This window comes from Erinaceus europaeus, chromosome X (assembly GCF_950295315.1).
Source record: "Erinaceus europaeus chromosome X, mEriEur2.1, whole genome shotgun sequence".
NCBI classification, from domain to species: Eukaryota; Metazoa; Chordata; class Mammalia; order Eulipotyphla; family Erinaceidae; genus Erinaceus; species Erinaceus europaeus.
The window spans coordinates 106,184,068-106,199,592 of NC_080185.1; the positions used below are offsets into that span (position 1 = coordinate 106,184,068).

The window sequence follows — 15,525 nt, forward strand, 5'->3', positions numbered from 1 at the left end:
TGGAGCAGAGAACTGTGGGTTCAGTATTCTTACAGCTCAGTTAGATAAGACAAGAAATGAGAGGAAAAGGCATGGTAGATAAATGAGAACCGAAGGCCAGCACATTGCAGCCTACACTTTACCTGGGCAATAAGGACAATAGAATGATGTCAAAACCATGGCCATGTGGCCTGGGAGTTGGTGCAGAGGAGAGAGCACTGGATTTGCAAGCATGAGGTCTTGAGTTTGACCCCTGCAACTGCACATGCTAGAGTGCTATTTTGATTCTCTCTGTTTAGATCTTGTGAGTTAAGAGAAGTAATGTTATAAAAAAATTTTTTAAAAAAGAGTCAACTCTCTAGGAATCTATACCCAAAAGCATGGCTATAAGGCACCTAGATTATTTGCACCTTTAGTAATGGCTATTTGAAGAGTGAGTGTGCTACTGAATATCTTGTACGTTTAGAACAGCTCTAGGAAGTGACTGACAAGTCCTTTGATGCATAACTCATCTAAAAACTGGGTGGGGAGCCAGGCAGTGGTGCAGGGGATTAAGCGCACATGGCGCAAAGTGCCCGGTTCTAGCCCCCGGTTCCCCACCTGCAGGGGATTCCCTTCACAGGTGATGAAGCAAGCCTGCAGGTGTCTCTCTTTCTCTCCTCCTCTCTTCCCCTCCTCTCTCCATTTCTCTTTCCTATCCAACAATAACGACAATAGCAACAACCAACAACAACAACAATAAACAACAAGGGCAACCAAAAGGGGGAAAAAAAACCTGGGTGAATGTGGGGAGATAGCATAGTGTTTATGCAAAAACACATTTGTGCCTGAAGCTCCAAAGTCTCAGGTTCAATCCCCACACTACCATAAGCCAGAGCTGACCAGAGCTCTGGTCTTTCATTAAAATAAAATAAAATAAAATAAATAATTCGTTTTTAAAAGAGCAAACCTGGGTAAGTGCAACTCAGAACTTCCACTTAAAAATAAGGAGAAAATGGGGACCAGGTGGTGGCACACCTGGTTAAGTGCACACATTTCAGTGCACAAGGACCCGGGTTCAAGCCCCTGGCCCCCACCTGCAGGGGAAGAAGCTTCATGAGTGGTGAAGCAGGGCTGTAGGTGTCTTGTCTCTCTGACTCTCTCCCTACTTCTTGATTTCTGTCTCTAGCCAATAAATAAATAATGATAATTTAAAAAATTTAAAAAGCATTAAAAATAAATAAATAATAAAATAAATAAAATAAGGAGAAAAATGAGGATATACTATTCAAAAATTTAGGATGCAGTCTGGGTGGTGGTGCTCACCTGGATATAAAGTGCTCAACTCTCGAGACTGAAGTCCCAAGTCCCAGGTTTGGTCCCAGCAGTGCTTGCACCACAGTGGCATCTGGTTCTCTTTTTTTCTCTTTCTCATGAATAAATAAAGATATATTTTTTTAAAAATTTGAAACTATATCAAACCATCTTTGGGTATTTAATTCTTGTATGAATCTGCAATAACAGAAACTTGCAAAAAAAAATAAGGAAGGAAGAAAGAAAAAAAGCAACTATGTTGCAGTTGCAATGCACTGCTGCACTAGCTGGTGCTGCCCGACTTCACTGCCCGCTGCACTGCTGTGCCCCTTCACACCTGCACCATCATATCCCCCCCACACACACACACCTAGCATAGTAGGGGCTACACAGGCTTGCTGAATGAGTGGTTTGATGATGTTTTGTCTTTTAAAAGAATGAGTCTAAGTGATTTTTTATTTATACAAATAGGGGAAAGTCTGGGGAAAATTTTTCCAAATTTCAACTTAGGTTGATAGGGAGTCTCCAAGCCAAGATGTGATCAAGGTACCACCACCACTAATTAAGGCACCCCCACCCCCACAATCAATCTGGAGTCAAATACCTGGGGAACAAGAAACTAGTCCTTGAAAACTGAACTGGGAAAAGTATAAGATGTCTGTATCTATGCCTGATGCAAAATCAAAATTGTGGAGATATACTATTAAAACTACCAAGAATTAACAGAGATCAGTAGTAATCAACACTTGGATGATTTCAAGGAGATTGTACAAGTGCAGAGTAAAATCGTCACATCTGTAACAAATCCAAATACAACCACTTCACTCTTAGATGCATTTTTCCAGGTCTTTCCTCAGTAAAGGTGCTTGTATCTATCCAAGAGTGCCAGAGGTGGGGAAAAAACCCCCAAAAACAAAGCTTCCTCTCTGACCCAAATCTTTCCTTCCTATTCGAGGTCACACTACTCTCTCTACTGTCCAGACAGCTAATCAATCCATCAGCAAGTTTGGGACCTTTCTCTCCACTTCCACTGTCAGTCAGTCAAGTGAGCACCCCTCCTCCATGACTTCCCGACAGCCTCTACACTGGCCCTGTGTCCACACCAATTCCTTTACAGTCTACTCGCTCCACAGCTCCACAGAGCAGTCAGGAAGCTGTCGTGAAACTGCAAGTCAGATCCTGCCATCCCTTGCTGCCCTTGCTGAAAGCCTTCTTGTGGCTCACTGTGAAGCTAAGAATAACATTTAAATCTCTCCTAACTGTGGAAGACACTTCCCTGCCTTTAGCTCTGATGAGTCCCCTACCAACCATAGCCTCACCCCTTGCTTGATTTATCTTCTTGTGAGAGAGAGAGAGAGAGAGAAGCCAAAGCACCATTCTAGTGCATGCAGCATTGGGGATTAAACTGGGAGCCTCAGGCATGCAAGCCCTGCACTCTACCAACTGGCTCTCTCTCTTCAGTCACTTTATAAGTGCTTCTAACTGGCTCTCCCTTGCCCTCTCTTCAGTCGCTTATAAGTGTTTTTAAATTTCATTTTAAAAATTATTTGCAGGACTGCAAATACTACCTGCAGGTAGTGAAGCAGGCTTGCAGGTGTTTATTTTTCTCTCTCCCTTATCTCCTCCTCTCCTCTCAATTTATCTCTGGCCTATATAGAAAAGAAAAATGGGGGGGGGGAGCTGCCAGAAGCAGTGGATTCACAGTGCAGGCTCCAAGTCCTTGGCACGAATAACTCTGACGGCAATAATAATAAGAAGAAATTTGCCCAGGGAGCTGGGCGGTAGCGCAGCAGGTTAAGCACAAGTGGCACAAAGCACAAGGACCAGCCTAAGGATCCCGGTTCGAGCCCCCGGCTCCCCACCTGCAGGATGGTCGCATCACAAGCGGTGAAGCAGGTCTGCAGGTGTCTATCTTTCTCTCCTCCTCTCTGTCTTCCCCTCCTCTCTCCATTTCTCTCTATCCTATCCTATCCAACAACAACAACAACAATAAACAACAAGGGAAACAAAAAGGGGGGAAAACTTGGGTGAATGTGGGGAGATAGCAATAGTGTTTATGCAAAAAGACATTTGTGCCTGAGGCTCCAAAGTCCCAGGTTCAATCCCCACACTCCCATGATATCAATGACAATGATGACATCAATAACAACAACAATACTAACTACAACAATTAAACAACAAGAGCAACAATAGAGAATAAATAAATAAATATATATTTTTTTAAATTTTCCCTGTTTAAAAGATTTGTATAGCTATTAAAGAGAGCGTGAAAGTGAGAGAGAACTAATGCATCATTCTGGCACATGTGGTGCTGGGGACTGAACACAGGATCTCATGCTGCTAAGTCCTGAGCTCTTTCATTGTGCCACCTCCCGGGCTAGGCCTTCTTTCTGATCCAGGAATCTGTCAAGTCCATATCCAACTCAGGGTCTTTGCACCTCCTGCTTCTTTTTCCTCAAATATTCTTCCCCAGGTAGTTAAGACTTTCAAAATCACAGTATAAGTGTCTCCTCCTCAGAGAGGTCTGCTCTGGTCATCTGGTCTCAAGTAAGTCACCAAAGGCACACTTGATGATATCACTTGCCTTACCTTTCTGCATGGGGCTTTAATACCCTAAATCATAGTAAGGGAACACATGAGGTGGAACTTGGATTGGGCACAGTTTATTTCACCAAAGCAAAGGACTCTGGGAAAGGAAGAAGTGGGATGGAGGGGTCCTGGGGTCCTGGTGTATGGTGGTGGACAAGGACCTAGGTTAGGGAAAACAGAGCTGTGCAGACACTATCATGAAGAGATGAGAGGTTATATCTATGCATCAACAACTGTACTGTAAACCACTAATCTCCCAATAAAGTGGGGGAAAACAACACCCTCTAGCAGCGTGTATTTATCTACTCTTATTGTTGTTCTCACTACCCCCCACCAAAATAAGTGCTTCATCAGAAGAGGAGGGACTTAATTGTCTTACTTAGCTTTGTAACCTTAGTTCTCCCAGAAGTGCTGGACATTGCATAAAGACTCAGTTATTAGCTGAAAGGGTAACTGAATATACTTGACTAAAATAACTGTAAAGTGGGATAAAACAGTCTTATTAAATATACCTTTTATGTTGGAAATATCAATATTGAGCTCTCCGAGTTTCTCACACGTTTTCTCTATACACTCATAGACAGATTGCAGGATTTCTTTAGGGTCTTGCTCCACCCATCTTTGAATGAAAGAATGATTTTAGTTAGTGTAATAAATCAGTACAAATATGACTTATTACTCTAGAAACATTCACTTATGAGAATGTATATATCATATAATTAAAGAAAATCAAATAACTAAATGCACGCTATTGGTCTAAAGAAATGGTATAAAGAAAGCCCATTTTCCTGACATTTTTAGTATACTTTATACAGTAACTAATCACATGGGAGGAAGCTACTAATAACAGACCACAAATATCAAATAAATCTACCAGTTTAAAATGACTTTTTTGGGAGTCGGGCTGTAGTGCAGTGGGTTAAGCGCAGGTGGCGCAAAGCACAAGGACCGGCATAAGGATCTCGGTTCGAACCCTGGCTCCCCACCTGCAGGGGAGTCGCTTCACAGGCGGTGAAGCAGGTCTGCAGGTGTCTATCTTTCTCTCCTCCTCTCTGTCTTCCCCTCCTCTCTCCATTTCTCTCTCTGTCCTATCCAACAATGACAACAACAATAATAACTACAACAATAAAACAACAAGGGCAACAAAAGGGAATAAATAAATAAAATAAAATATTTAAAAAAATAATAATAAAATAAAATGACTTTTTTTCAAATTCAGTCTAAGATTAGATGTCAAATTCTTCTATCATGTGGGTTTGATGAATTGTGATAAACTATATGTATGTTTCACCAGTCACTAGTTATTCATAAACAAATGTATTCGTTCATTTAGAAAATGGAATGTTGAGGGAGTCAGGCGGCAGCACAGTGGGTTAAGCGCAGGTGGCTCAAAGCGCAAGGACCAATGTAAGTATCCTAGTTCGAGCCCCCGGCTCCCCACCTGCAGGGGAGTCGCTTCACAGGCGGTGAAGCAGGTCTGCAGGTGTCTTTCTCTCCCCCTCTCTGTCTTCCCCTCCTCTCTCCATTTCTCTCTGTCCTGTCTAGCAATGACGACATCAATAACAACAATAACTACAATAATACAAAACAACAAAGGCAACAAAAGGGAATAAATAAATAAATATTTTTAAAAAACAAGGGCAACAGAAAATGGAATGTTGAAAAGTCGATTAAGTCCACTAAGCTCTTTTGCTATTTTCCTCCAAGACATTCGGTTAGAATTTAGGGAAATGGTTCTGCAATCAAGCTTGAGGCTATGAGGTCCCAAGTTCATTTCCCAGCATCACCATAAGGCAGAGCTGAGCAGTGCTCTGATCTCTCTCTCTCTCTCTAAAGTAAACTAAAATAATTTTTTTAAAAGAATTTAAGAAAAGTTAAATTTTGTTCCAGTAACTACTCCAAATAGACAAGTGATTGGCCCAGGTTTTCAGACCCAATTCCAGTATAATTTTGGTCAAGTGCCAGAAAGATGAAAGGTTAATAATAAATGACAAAGAAGAGGAACCTGGGAGAAACCATTAACAATTTGAAACAAACCCGAAACAGAAATGACATGATCCAAAAGAATCCTAACCTAGGATCTGAAAGTAGCAAAGAAAGTCCAAATGTCTTTCTCTTCTGCCTTAGCATCTGGCTCTAAGCCCTGGCTTCCTTCCGCAGACCTGTCTGGCTGAAGTTCTGTCCCTTAGCTCAGTCTCTTGCTAACAACAGCCAGCCACTCTCCCTACTGCACCTAGATGAGCCTGGTAACATAGCAGTAGCACTTACTATTACACAAAGGGATTCTCTAAAACACAGAACATTTTACATTAAAAAACAAATAAATAAACCAACAGCCCAGTCAACATGTAACTAATTCCCTCATTCCAGAAAGTCCTTTCATATTAGTCACATATACCATAGGCAACCACTTCTCTCTTTTTAACTTTTTCTTTCTTTTTTAACTGTTGCCTGGGGCCAGTGCCTGTACAAGGAATCCACCACTCCTGGAGGCTTTCTTTTAAAACAGAGATAGAACTGGAAAAGGAAAGGAGAAATAGAGGGAGAGAGACAGAGTAACATGTGCAGCACTGCTTCCCCACCATGAAGCTTCTCTCCTGCAAGTGGGGACTGGGAGCTTGAACTCGGGTCCTTGCACATGGTAATGATGTGCTCTACCAGATTTGCCACTGCCCATCCCTGGAAACCACTTTTCTGATTCCAACATTTCAGATTAGTTCAGCCCTTCTTTTTTGCCACCACAAATACTTTTTTTAAAGATTGTTTTTTAATATTTTTACTTAGTTTTATTCCCTTTTGTTGCCCTTTTTTGTAGTTATTATTGTTGTTATTGATGTCGTCATTGTTGGATAGGACAGAGAAATGGAGAGAGAGGGGAATACAGAGAGGAAAGAAAGATAAGATACTTGCGACCTGCTTCACAGATTGTGAAGTGACTCCCCTACAGGTGGGGAGCCAGGGGCTCGAACCGGGATCCTTGTGCCGGTCCTTGCGCTTAGTGCCACCTGCGCTTAACCCACTGCGCTACCGCCCGACTCCCATACAAATACTTTTTAAGATGTCATTTATTAAAGGAAAAAAAAATTACACTCAAATCAACAACGAGGTGGTTTAGCAATGATGAAGTCACCAAGCCAAGTGACTTCTGAGTCAGCATAGAATTTCTGATTATTTAAGACGCCTCCAGTATATTACTTTATCATTCCCGTATTTTCCTACCACCTAAATTGTGAATTACCACAATCTTTTATCTAGGCTATCAAGCTACTATTTCTTTTCCTGGCTATGAGAGATGGACTAATAAACGCGATGACTCTTACATATTCAGGATATACATACATACCCTTCTTTTGGAAACTCTTGTTTGATTTCTACTTGATGATGACTAAGTAGTTCAGCTGTTTTTGAATTGAAAACCTGAAAAATACATTGAAATATTAGGGTGAAATGCAGGTAGAAAGCACAGATGTTTAAAATTATTCAGCAAGTGAAGTTCTTAATCGCTAACACAAAAAGTCCAATCAGATTAAATGTCATACAAGATGCTCTACTTTTCTCTTCAAATAGGACCTTTAAAGCTATAGGGTAGCTTCAGAAGTGAAAAACTTCTCTTGAAATTAAAAAAAAAAAACTAGAAGACAATGCTAATGGGGGACTTACTTTAATAGAACAAAAATGATTACAGATGTAGTAGAAAAATTAACAAATTAGCCAATGAATCATATGAATTTCTTCTAGAGAATAGGTAAGAGAGCTGGTAAAAGAGAGCTGGTAAAAACCATTGCTAGGAATGGAGTATGGTTCCTTTCTGCATCCGCATCCATCTAGGATATGGAAAAAGAAAGTCACAAATCCCGAGGCAGGGAAGCCCAAAAGAAAGCATTGCATTGAATTGTATTTGTATTGCGCCAAATCATTTGAAGCAAGTGCAGCAGTGCATTAAGGGGCAAACAGGAGCCACATCAGCAGGAGGAGAAATGTGTCCTGGCATCCAGCTGAGTACTCTGTGTGGCCCACTTGTCATGAATTGCTGACTCTTGACTCATTAAAATCAATGAATGGGGGCTACCAAAAAGAAAATGCTACTGATCCTCCAGTTTTAATACTGCAGTCATGATGTGTTAAAATGATGGGAATATGTTCTGAGAAATGAATCATTAGGCAATTTGTCACTGTGGGAATGTCACCAGGCATAACTATACACACCTAGACCTGTAACCTGCCATACACCTCAGACTCCTGGATCACCATTAATAACATGTTTTCATCTATATTGTATTTCACCTGAGAGTACCTATTTTGAATTTAGAAAGTGTTTCCAACCTAGGCCGGTTCACCCCTCCTTAGGCAACCTGGTGGCCCCCCCACTCCTGGGAGGCTACCATATTGATGCCGAACTTAGTGCAGACACCCGATCGGCACAACGCACTACAACCCAGAACTCCTGGGCTCAAGCAATCCTCCAGCCTCAGCCTTCCAAGTAGCTGGGACTACAGGCACGTGCCACCACACCCCCATAATGACCCTAGGTCTATATTCCCAGAGGGTTAAAGAATAGGAAAGCTGGGAGTCAGGCGGTAGCGCAGCGGGTTAAGCGCAGAGCCTCTGGCTCCCCACCTGCAGGGGAGTCGCTTCACAAGCAGTGAAGCAGGCCTACAGGTGTCTGTCTTTCTCTCCCCCTCTCTGTCTTCCCCTCTCTCCATTTCTCTCTGTCCTATCCAACAGTGATGATATTAATAACTACAACAATAAAACAAGGGCAACAAAAGGGAATAAATTAATATTAAAAAGAATAGGAAAGCTATCAGGGAAGAGGATGGGATTCGGAGCTCTGGTGGTGGGAATCATACCCCTCTTACCCTATGGTCTTTTCAGTGTTTCCATTTTATAAATAAATAAATAAAAAAGAAAGTGTTTCCACATTTAGATTTCCTGTAGGACACAAGTACCTGCTCATCAGCCACCAAGTTGCAAATGCTGCTAAGATTCCATCCTGACTTCCCTAAGCAGGCAACCTCACCAACGCTTCCTGGAACCTCACCTCTCCAGAGCCCTACCCCACTAAGGTTAGATAGACACAGGTTGGGGTTATGGCTGGACCTGCTAATGCCCATGTCCAGCAAAGAAGCAATTACAGTAGCCAGAACTCCCACCTTCTGCACCCCATAAAGAATTTTGGTCCATACTCCCAGAGGGGAAGAAATGGTAGGGGAAGATGACCAGAGGGCTCTAAACTCCAATTTCATCAGGACCCGAAGAGGGAAGAGGAAAAAAAGGAAGGATATTCAGAAGTAGTAATAGGTGTAAGTGTGACTTAGAAAAGAAAAGAAGGGGAGTCGGGCGGTTAAGCGCACATGGTGCGAAGCACAAGGACCGGCATAAGGATCCTGGTTTGAGCCCCCCCACTCCCCACCTGCAGGGGAGTCGCTTCACAGGAAAAAAAATTTATATTTATTTTCCCTTTTGTTGCCCTTACTTTTTATTGTTGTTGTAGTTATTATTGTTATTGATGTCATCGTTAGATAGGACAGAGAGAAATGGAGAGAGGAGTGGAAAACAGAGAGGGAGAGAGAAAGAGAGACACCTGCAGACCTGCTTCACCGCCTGTGAAGCGACTCCCCTGCAGGTGGGGGGCCAGGGGCTCGAACCGGGATCCTTAGGCCGGTCCTTGCGCTTTGCGCCACATGCACTTAACCCACTGCGCCACCACCTGTCCCCCAAAAATATTTTTAAATAAAAGAAAGGAAGAGAAGACAGGACCCTAGGAAAAATGGACAAATACATATATGTGATAGTCAACCCGTATCTGTGACCTTGAGAACTACTGTAGTTTCCAGTGGACGAAATGGTGAACTCTGGTGGTGGGAACAGTGTGGAATTATCTGATAATTTTGTAAATTAATGTTAAATCTATTAAATCACTAATGATTTTTTAAAAGTATCTGCTCAGTGTAGACCAAGAAAAACTACTAAGAAAACACACAAGTGATTTGCTGCTACTTTCCTTTCCCTTCCCAACACACATACACACACCCTCCTTTATAGGAGGAAATTATAAACGTAAGGAAAGCAAGAAGGCAAATTCCTTAAGGAGATAAAATATCTTACAGGTCAAAGATTAATCTGACACACGATAAATAAAAGGCAGTTAGCAAGACCCCACGTCATCTTAGTAATTTACAACTTAGCATTAGGGTATGTCTCTAGGGTGTCTATTCCATTTGTCCTGGGTTATTTACTGAAGTACTGTTCTGGAACAGAATGTTCGATATAATATTTGCTGGATGTCTGAAAAAAAGTATGGTCAATCTGGTACTTTACTAAAAAGATGATGAAATAAAAAAAGTTAAGAGATGAGTATGAGTCAGAAAAACTCGAGAAGGAAACTACAGCCGTGTAGACTGGGATGTGGCACAGTGGATAAAGCTTTGGACTCTGAGGCATGAGGTCCTGAGCTTGATTCCCGACATCACATGTGCCAGAGTGATGCTCTGATTCTCTTGTGCCCCCCCATAAATAAATAACATATAACTATTGTATTTAAAAAAGAACACATTTTTATTACTTTTATATAAATTACTTTTTTAATTAAATTTTTATATAAATTACTTTTTTAATTAAATTTTTTATATAAATTACTTTTATATAAATAAAAGTATTACTTTTATTCACATTCCTGATACTCCTGGAGTCTAGTCTCAAATTCCCAAAGGGTCCTGCATTCAGAAACAAAATGGCCCCTTTTACTGGCTAGGCTCATAACAACTTTAATAGTAGGTAGACTTAATAGACTACATACAAATGGAATAGGATCGTTCACCCACCACCTCGTTTGACAAGTTTTAACTTCAGAACCATCAGGGTGGAAACAGATAGCTAGGCCTTTGGGATAGGCAGAGAAGAGGGAGGGAATCTGGGTAAGTTGCATTGGCTGTCTTAGGGCCTACTTCCTTCTGACTGCTGAGCATTTGGACCTGACAGGGCAGAGCTGAGACCCCCGGCTTCTTTCGGGCTCTCATTCTGAGGAGAACACTGACTCCACCTTCAGGTGATTAGGCCTGACCTTATGCTCCCACTTCTAAGTTTGTAGGACACTTTTTTAGGTTGAACATTTTGAAATCTGCACCTTTTGAGTGCATCTTTAATAGAAATAGAATGCAAGCCACATATGTACTTTCACATTTTCTCATAAAAAGAAAGCAAATGAAATTCATTTGAATAACATTTTATTTAAACCAAAGTATCTTTAAAAAAGTGTTTTTTTAAACCAGATTACTTGTCAGCTCTTGTTTATGGTGGTGCTGGGGACTGAACATGGACCTTTGGTGCCTCAGCCATGGAAGCCTTTTTGCATGCTATCTTCTCAGCCCTAAAAAGTATCAACATGTTATCAATATAAAATTATTAGTATTATTGCCTCCAGGGTTATCGCTGGGGCTCTGAATCCCCTGCTCCTGGAGGTTATTTTTTCCCTTTTGTTGCCCTTGTTGTTTATCGTTGTTGTTATTATTGTTATTGTTGCCACTGATGTTGTTGTTGGATAGGACAAAGACACATGCAGAGAGGACAGGAAGATGGGGGGGAGAGAAAGATAGACACCTGCAGACCTGCTTCACCACTTGTGAAGCGACTCCTCTGCAGGTGGGGAGCTGGGGACTGGAACCGGGATTCTTATGCTTTGCACCATGTGTGCTTAGCCCGCTGCACAACCGCCCAGCCCCCAATATAAAATTATTTTTAAAACAATTATTTTATTTTAGAGAGAGAGACCACTCAGCTCTGATTTATGGTAATGCTGGGGGTTGATCCTGGGAACTCAGAGCCTCAGGCGTGATAAGGTCTTTTGCAGAACCATTATGCTGTCTCCCCAGCCCTGATATAAAATTATTAATGATCTCTTCTGTATTTTTAGTACTAGTCTTTGAAATGTCATACATTTTAAGAAATATTTCTAGCTCACCCCAATTCAGACCAGCCACATTTAGCCACATGTGGCTAGTAGTTCTCATGTTAGACAGTGGTTTTGCTCGGCTATCTGGGTTCATGTGAGGAGCTATAGAGAAATCTCATGTCTGTTCATTTGCCAGCAGATAGACAAACATTAAAAAGACTTGCATCTGGAGAATCACTAACTCCCTTCTTCTTCTAGCATTTGCCCTTCTTCCGTAGCCAGTCAATAGCGTCAGGTTGAGCCTGATGTAAAGTTTCGAGACCTCCTTTGAGTCTGGAGAGGTGGCAGTCGTTGACTATGTGGGTCATAGTCTGTCTGGAGCCGCAGGGGCAGTTCGGGTCGTCTCTGGCTCCCCAGCGGTGGAACATAGCGACGCACCGGCCATGGCCTGTTCGATAGCGATTGAGGAGGACCCAATCATAACGTGCTAGGTCAAAGCCGGGTTGACGCTTGCAGGGGTCTGTGATGAGGTGTTTGTTCTAACTAACTCCCTATGAGCAGACATTACCCAGTGGGGAGAAAGTGTGTCTGTTCTCTTCAAGTAGATTTCATCAACTACTGGCGAAGAGTCTGATGGTCCAAGCTGAGGCACCTGGAGGCTTCAGCTGGTAGTGGGGTCTGAAAGGCACGAAGATCACGTGCAGAGAGAGATTTAATTTAGGAGATACAAGCGATCACCCCCATTGAGGGCTTGAACGGGGAGGCAGGAAGGGAAAGGAGGCAAACTCAAGGACAGCAGTTTCCAGGATAAGGCACAGGCTGTGCTTGTAAGACAAAGCATAAGGTAAGAGCAGTCATTGCAGTACACAAAGAAGCAAGGGGGCCGGGTGGTGGCGCACCTTGCTGAGCAGACATGATACAATGTACAAGGACCTGGGTTTGAGCCTCCTGTCCCTACCTGAAGGGGGAAAACTTTGTGAGTGGTGAAGCAGTGTTGCAGGTGTCTCTCTGTCACTCTCCCTACCACCCCTTTCCCTCTTGATTTCTGGCTGTCTCTGTTCAATAAATGAAGATTTTTTTTAAAAATGAAGTAAGGAGAATGCAATTTCATTGCAGAAAATGTATGTTTGAAAGGTTCCTCAGGCCCATGAGTGGACATGGCCAGTAGTCAGTCACTATATTGTAGGACAAAAGCATTAAACAGGAGAGCGAGGTGCATTAAGGGCACATACTTGGAAGCAGAAGGTAAATAAATCCTGGAGAGCTAATGCACAGTATAGTGATTAGAGTCAACAGTACTGTATCATGACCTTCAAAGTTGCTAAGAGACTAGCACTTAATTACTCGCACCATAAAAAAAGAAAGAAATGGTAATTATGTGATTTGACAGAGATATTAGCTACTTCTGTGGTGGTAATCATACTGTAATATATAAACGAGTCGAGTCAACACTGAGTCAACTTTAAACTTGCACAATATTATATGTCTTTACTTACTGAATAGAAAGACCCAGAAATTGAGAGGGAAGGGGGTGATAAGGAGAGAGAGAGAGAGACCTGCAGTCCTACTTCACCACTTGTGAAGCTGTCCCCCTGCAGAACCCCAGAGGCAGACCCTCTCTGCCGCTGCTCCCACGTAATGACTGACTACCACATTTCTGATGCTGTGGTGGGCTTTGCTGAGGGGAAATGGGACACCTTATGTCCCTCTAGGGGCTCAGACCAGACCAGAAGCTCTGAACATTTCACATTTGTGAGATACCTGAAGACCAGAGACCGTGGCTGCTCTGTGATGAGAATGTGTCTGCCACTTAGGCAGATTCACTGAAATAATTTTAGGCAATATGATGGGCAAAACCAAGCCAGCTTAACAAGGGTGTGTTGTTATTTTTAGGGGGGTGGGGATGGGGAAACACAAAATAATCATAACTACAGTAATCACAAAGTGACCTCATTCCACCTATGGGCCAAATAAATTTGACCAAATTTACTGGTCCCTAGCCTCTAGTGGCTGCTTGGTAAATATGTGCTTAATAAATAAATGAAAGAGAGAAAGTGGAAATCCGTATCTAACCCTTATGAAATCTCTAAGTATGATGAGACAAATAGGGCCAAAGTAATGATTCTTGCCAAAATAAGCAGGGAGCTACAATTTAGCCATTCTTCTCTGACATTGGCTGTTGGATCCAAATGGTTACATAACCACAAATCCAGTGACTACACCTGAGATCTACTCAGGACCCACTAAATCTGACTCAGGAGATCAGCAAAACCAACAGTCTCAAAAGCAACATTTACCAAAAAAAAAAGTATTATGCAACCAAGACAGAAGTATGTTTTTCTCAGGGAAGATCATCTGTGATCATAATCAGAAGAAATAACACTTAGGTGGATGGTAAGTGGCCCTTCCCCTCCCCAGGCTCTCTTCCTTTCACAGCAACTCTGGCCAGCTGGGAGCCTGAGGCAAGACTTTGGAGGGCAGGTCCTGGAGTGACAGATTTGTACTTGAATCCTGATTTCAACAGGTACTCTGTGACCCTAGACATAATCCTCAGCAGTTTCATCACCTGTGGAAAAGAGCTCACCAATAACACCATCTACATCGTAGCTGTCTGCGAGGACTAAATGAGCCAATGCCGGAAAAGTCCTAAATTGCAGTCCCTAGCACATCTCAAGCCATAATTCATCCCATGCCTTTTTTTTTTTTTTTTTTGGTCTTCTCAACATTCCATGTGCTGGGGGGTGGGAGGGGGATTGTAGTTACCACATTAAAGAAGGAAGTTGTCTATGCTGACACTTTTCTCTTGTAAAAGCAACGCCCCTCCTTAAAACCTGTTACACTAATTCTCTTTCCAAGAAGTTCTCTGCAATCATGAGTAACCATGTGCCAACCCTAGTTCACCTTCCTGTCAAACAAGTTGGAAATTTTCCTTCAGTACAAAGGACATACATGAGGCCCTCGAATTAATTCTTTGACAACGACATGAAGTAGCATGCTCTACAAAGTAAAACAGAAAAAATAGACAGTTAAAAAAAAAGAGGAAAAAATGGCCACCAGAAGTGCTGGATTCGTCGTGTAGACACCACTCCAGCGATAACCCTGGTAGCAATAATATATATATATATATATTACATACATATATACATATAATATATACATACATATACATATACATATACATATATATAGATTGTGTGGTGGTGCACCTGGTTGAGTGCACTTGTTACAATGTATAAGGGCCCAGGTTTGAGCACCCTGGTCCTCACCTGCAATGGTAAAACTTTGAGTAGTGAGGCAGTGTTGCAGGTATCTCTGTATCTCTCCCTCTCTATCTTCCACCTTACCTCTTGATTTCTGGCTGCCTCTGTACAATAAATAAAGATAATAAATTTAAAAAAATAAACATAAAAAGTAAAAAAGAAGTATAGGCCTACTACAAAAACAGCACAAATTAAGTATTCAAATACACTCAACTCAAAGTTAAAAGGCAACCAGAACTACATAAAACTCAGTTGACAGATTACAGGGAATTAAAAAAAATGAAGTACAGGAGCTGGCTCGTGGCACACTCCGTAGAGGACACGTTAGAGCACACATTTCATGATGTGCACGGACCAAGGTGCAAGCCCTCGTCCCTCCTGTAGGTGGAAGGCTTCAATATTGTGAAGCAGTGCTGTTGCTGTCTCTTTCTCTTCCTCCCTCTCTATCTCCCCCTTCCCTCTCAATTTCTCTGTCTCTATCCAATAAATACAATTTTAAATGTCTTAAATTTA

The 15,525-nt window shown here is 42.0% G+C and overlaps 1 protein-coding gene across 8 annotated transcripts in view; it reads right to left on the reverse strand.

The window, feature by feature from the left end:
- GK (glycerol kinase) overlaps positions 1–15,525 on the reverse strand; it is an 84,934-nt gene that overhangs the window by 65,579 nt on the left and 3,830 nt on the right. For all 8 annotated transcript variants that reach the window (XM_060182754.1, XM_060182758.1, XM_060182756.1 and 5 more), the window contains exons 2-3: positions 7,205–7,278; positions 4,374–4,480 (exon numbers count right to left, since the gene is read on the reverse strand). In XM_060182754.1, coding sequence (XP_060038737.1) covers positions 4,374–4,480; positions 7,205–7,278 — 181 coding nt within the window. The remainder of the gene's footprint in view (positions 1–4,373; positions 4,481–7,204; positions 7,279–15,525) is intronic.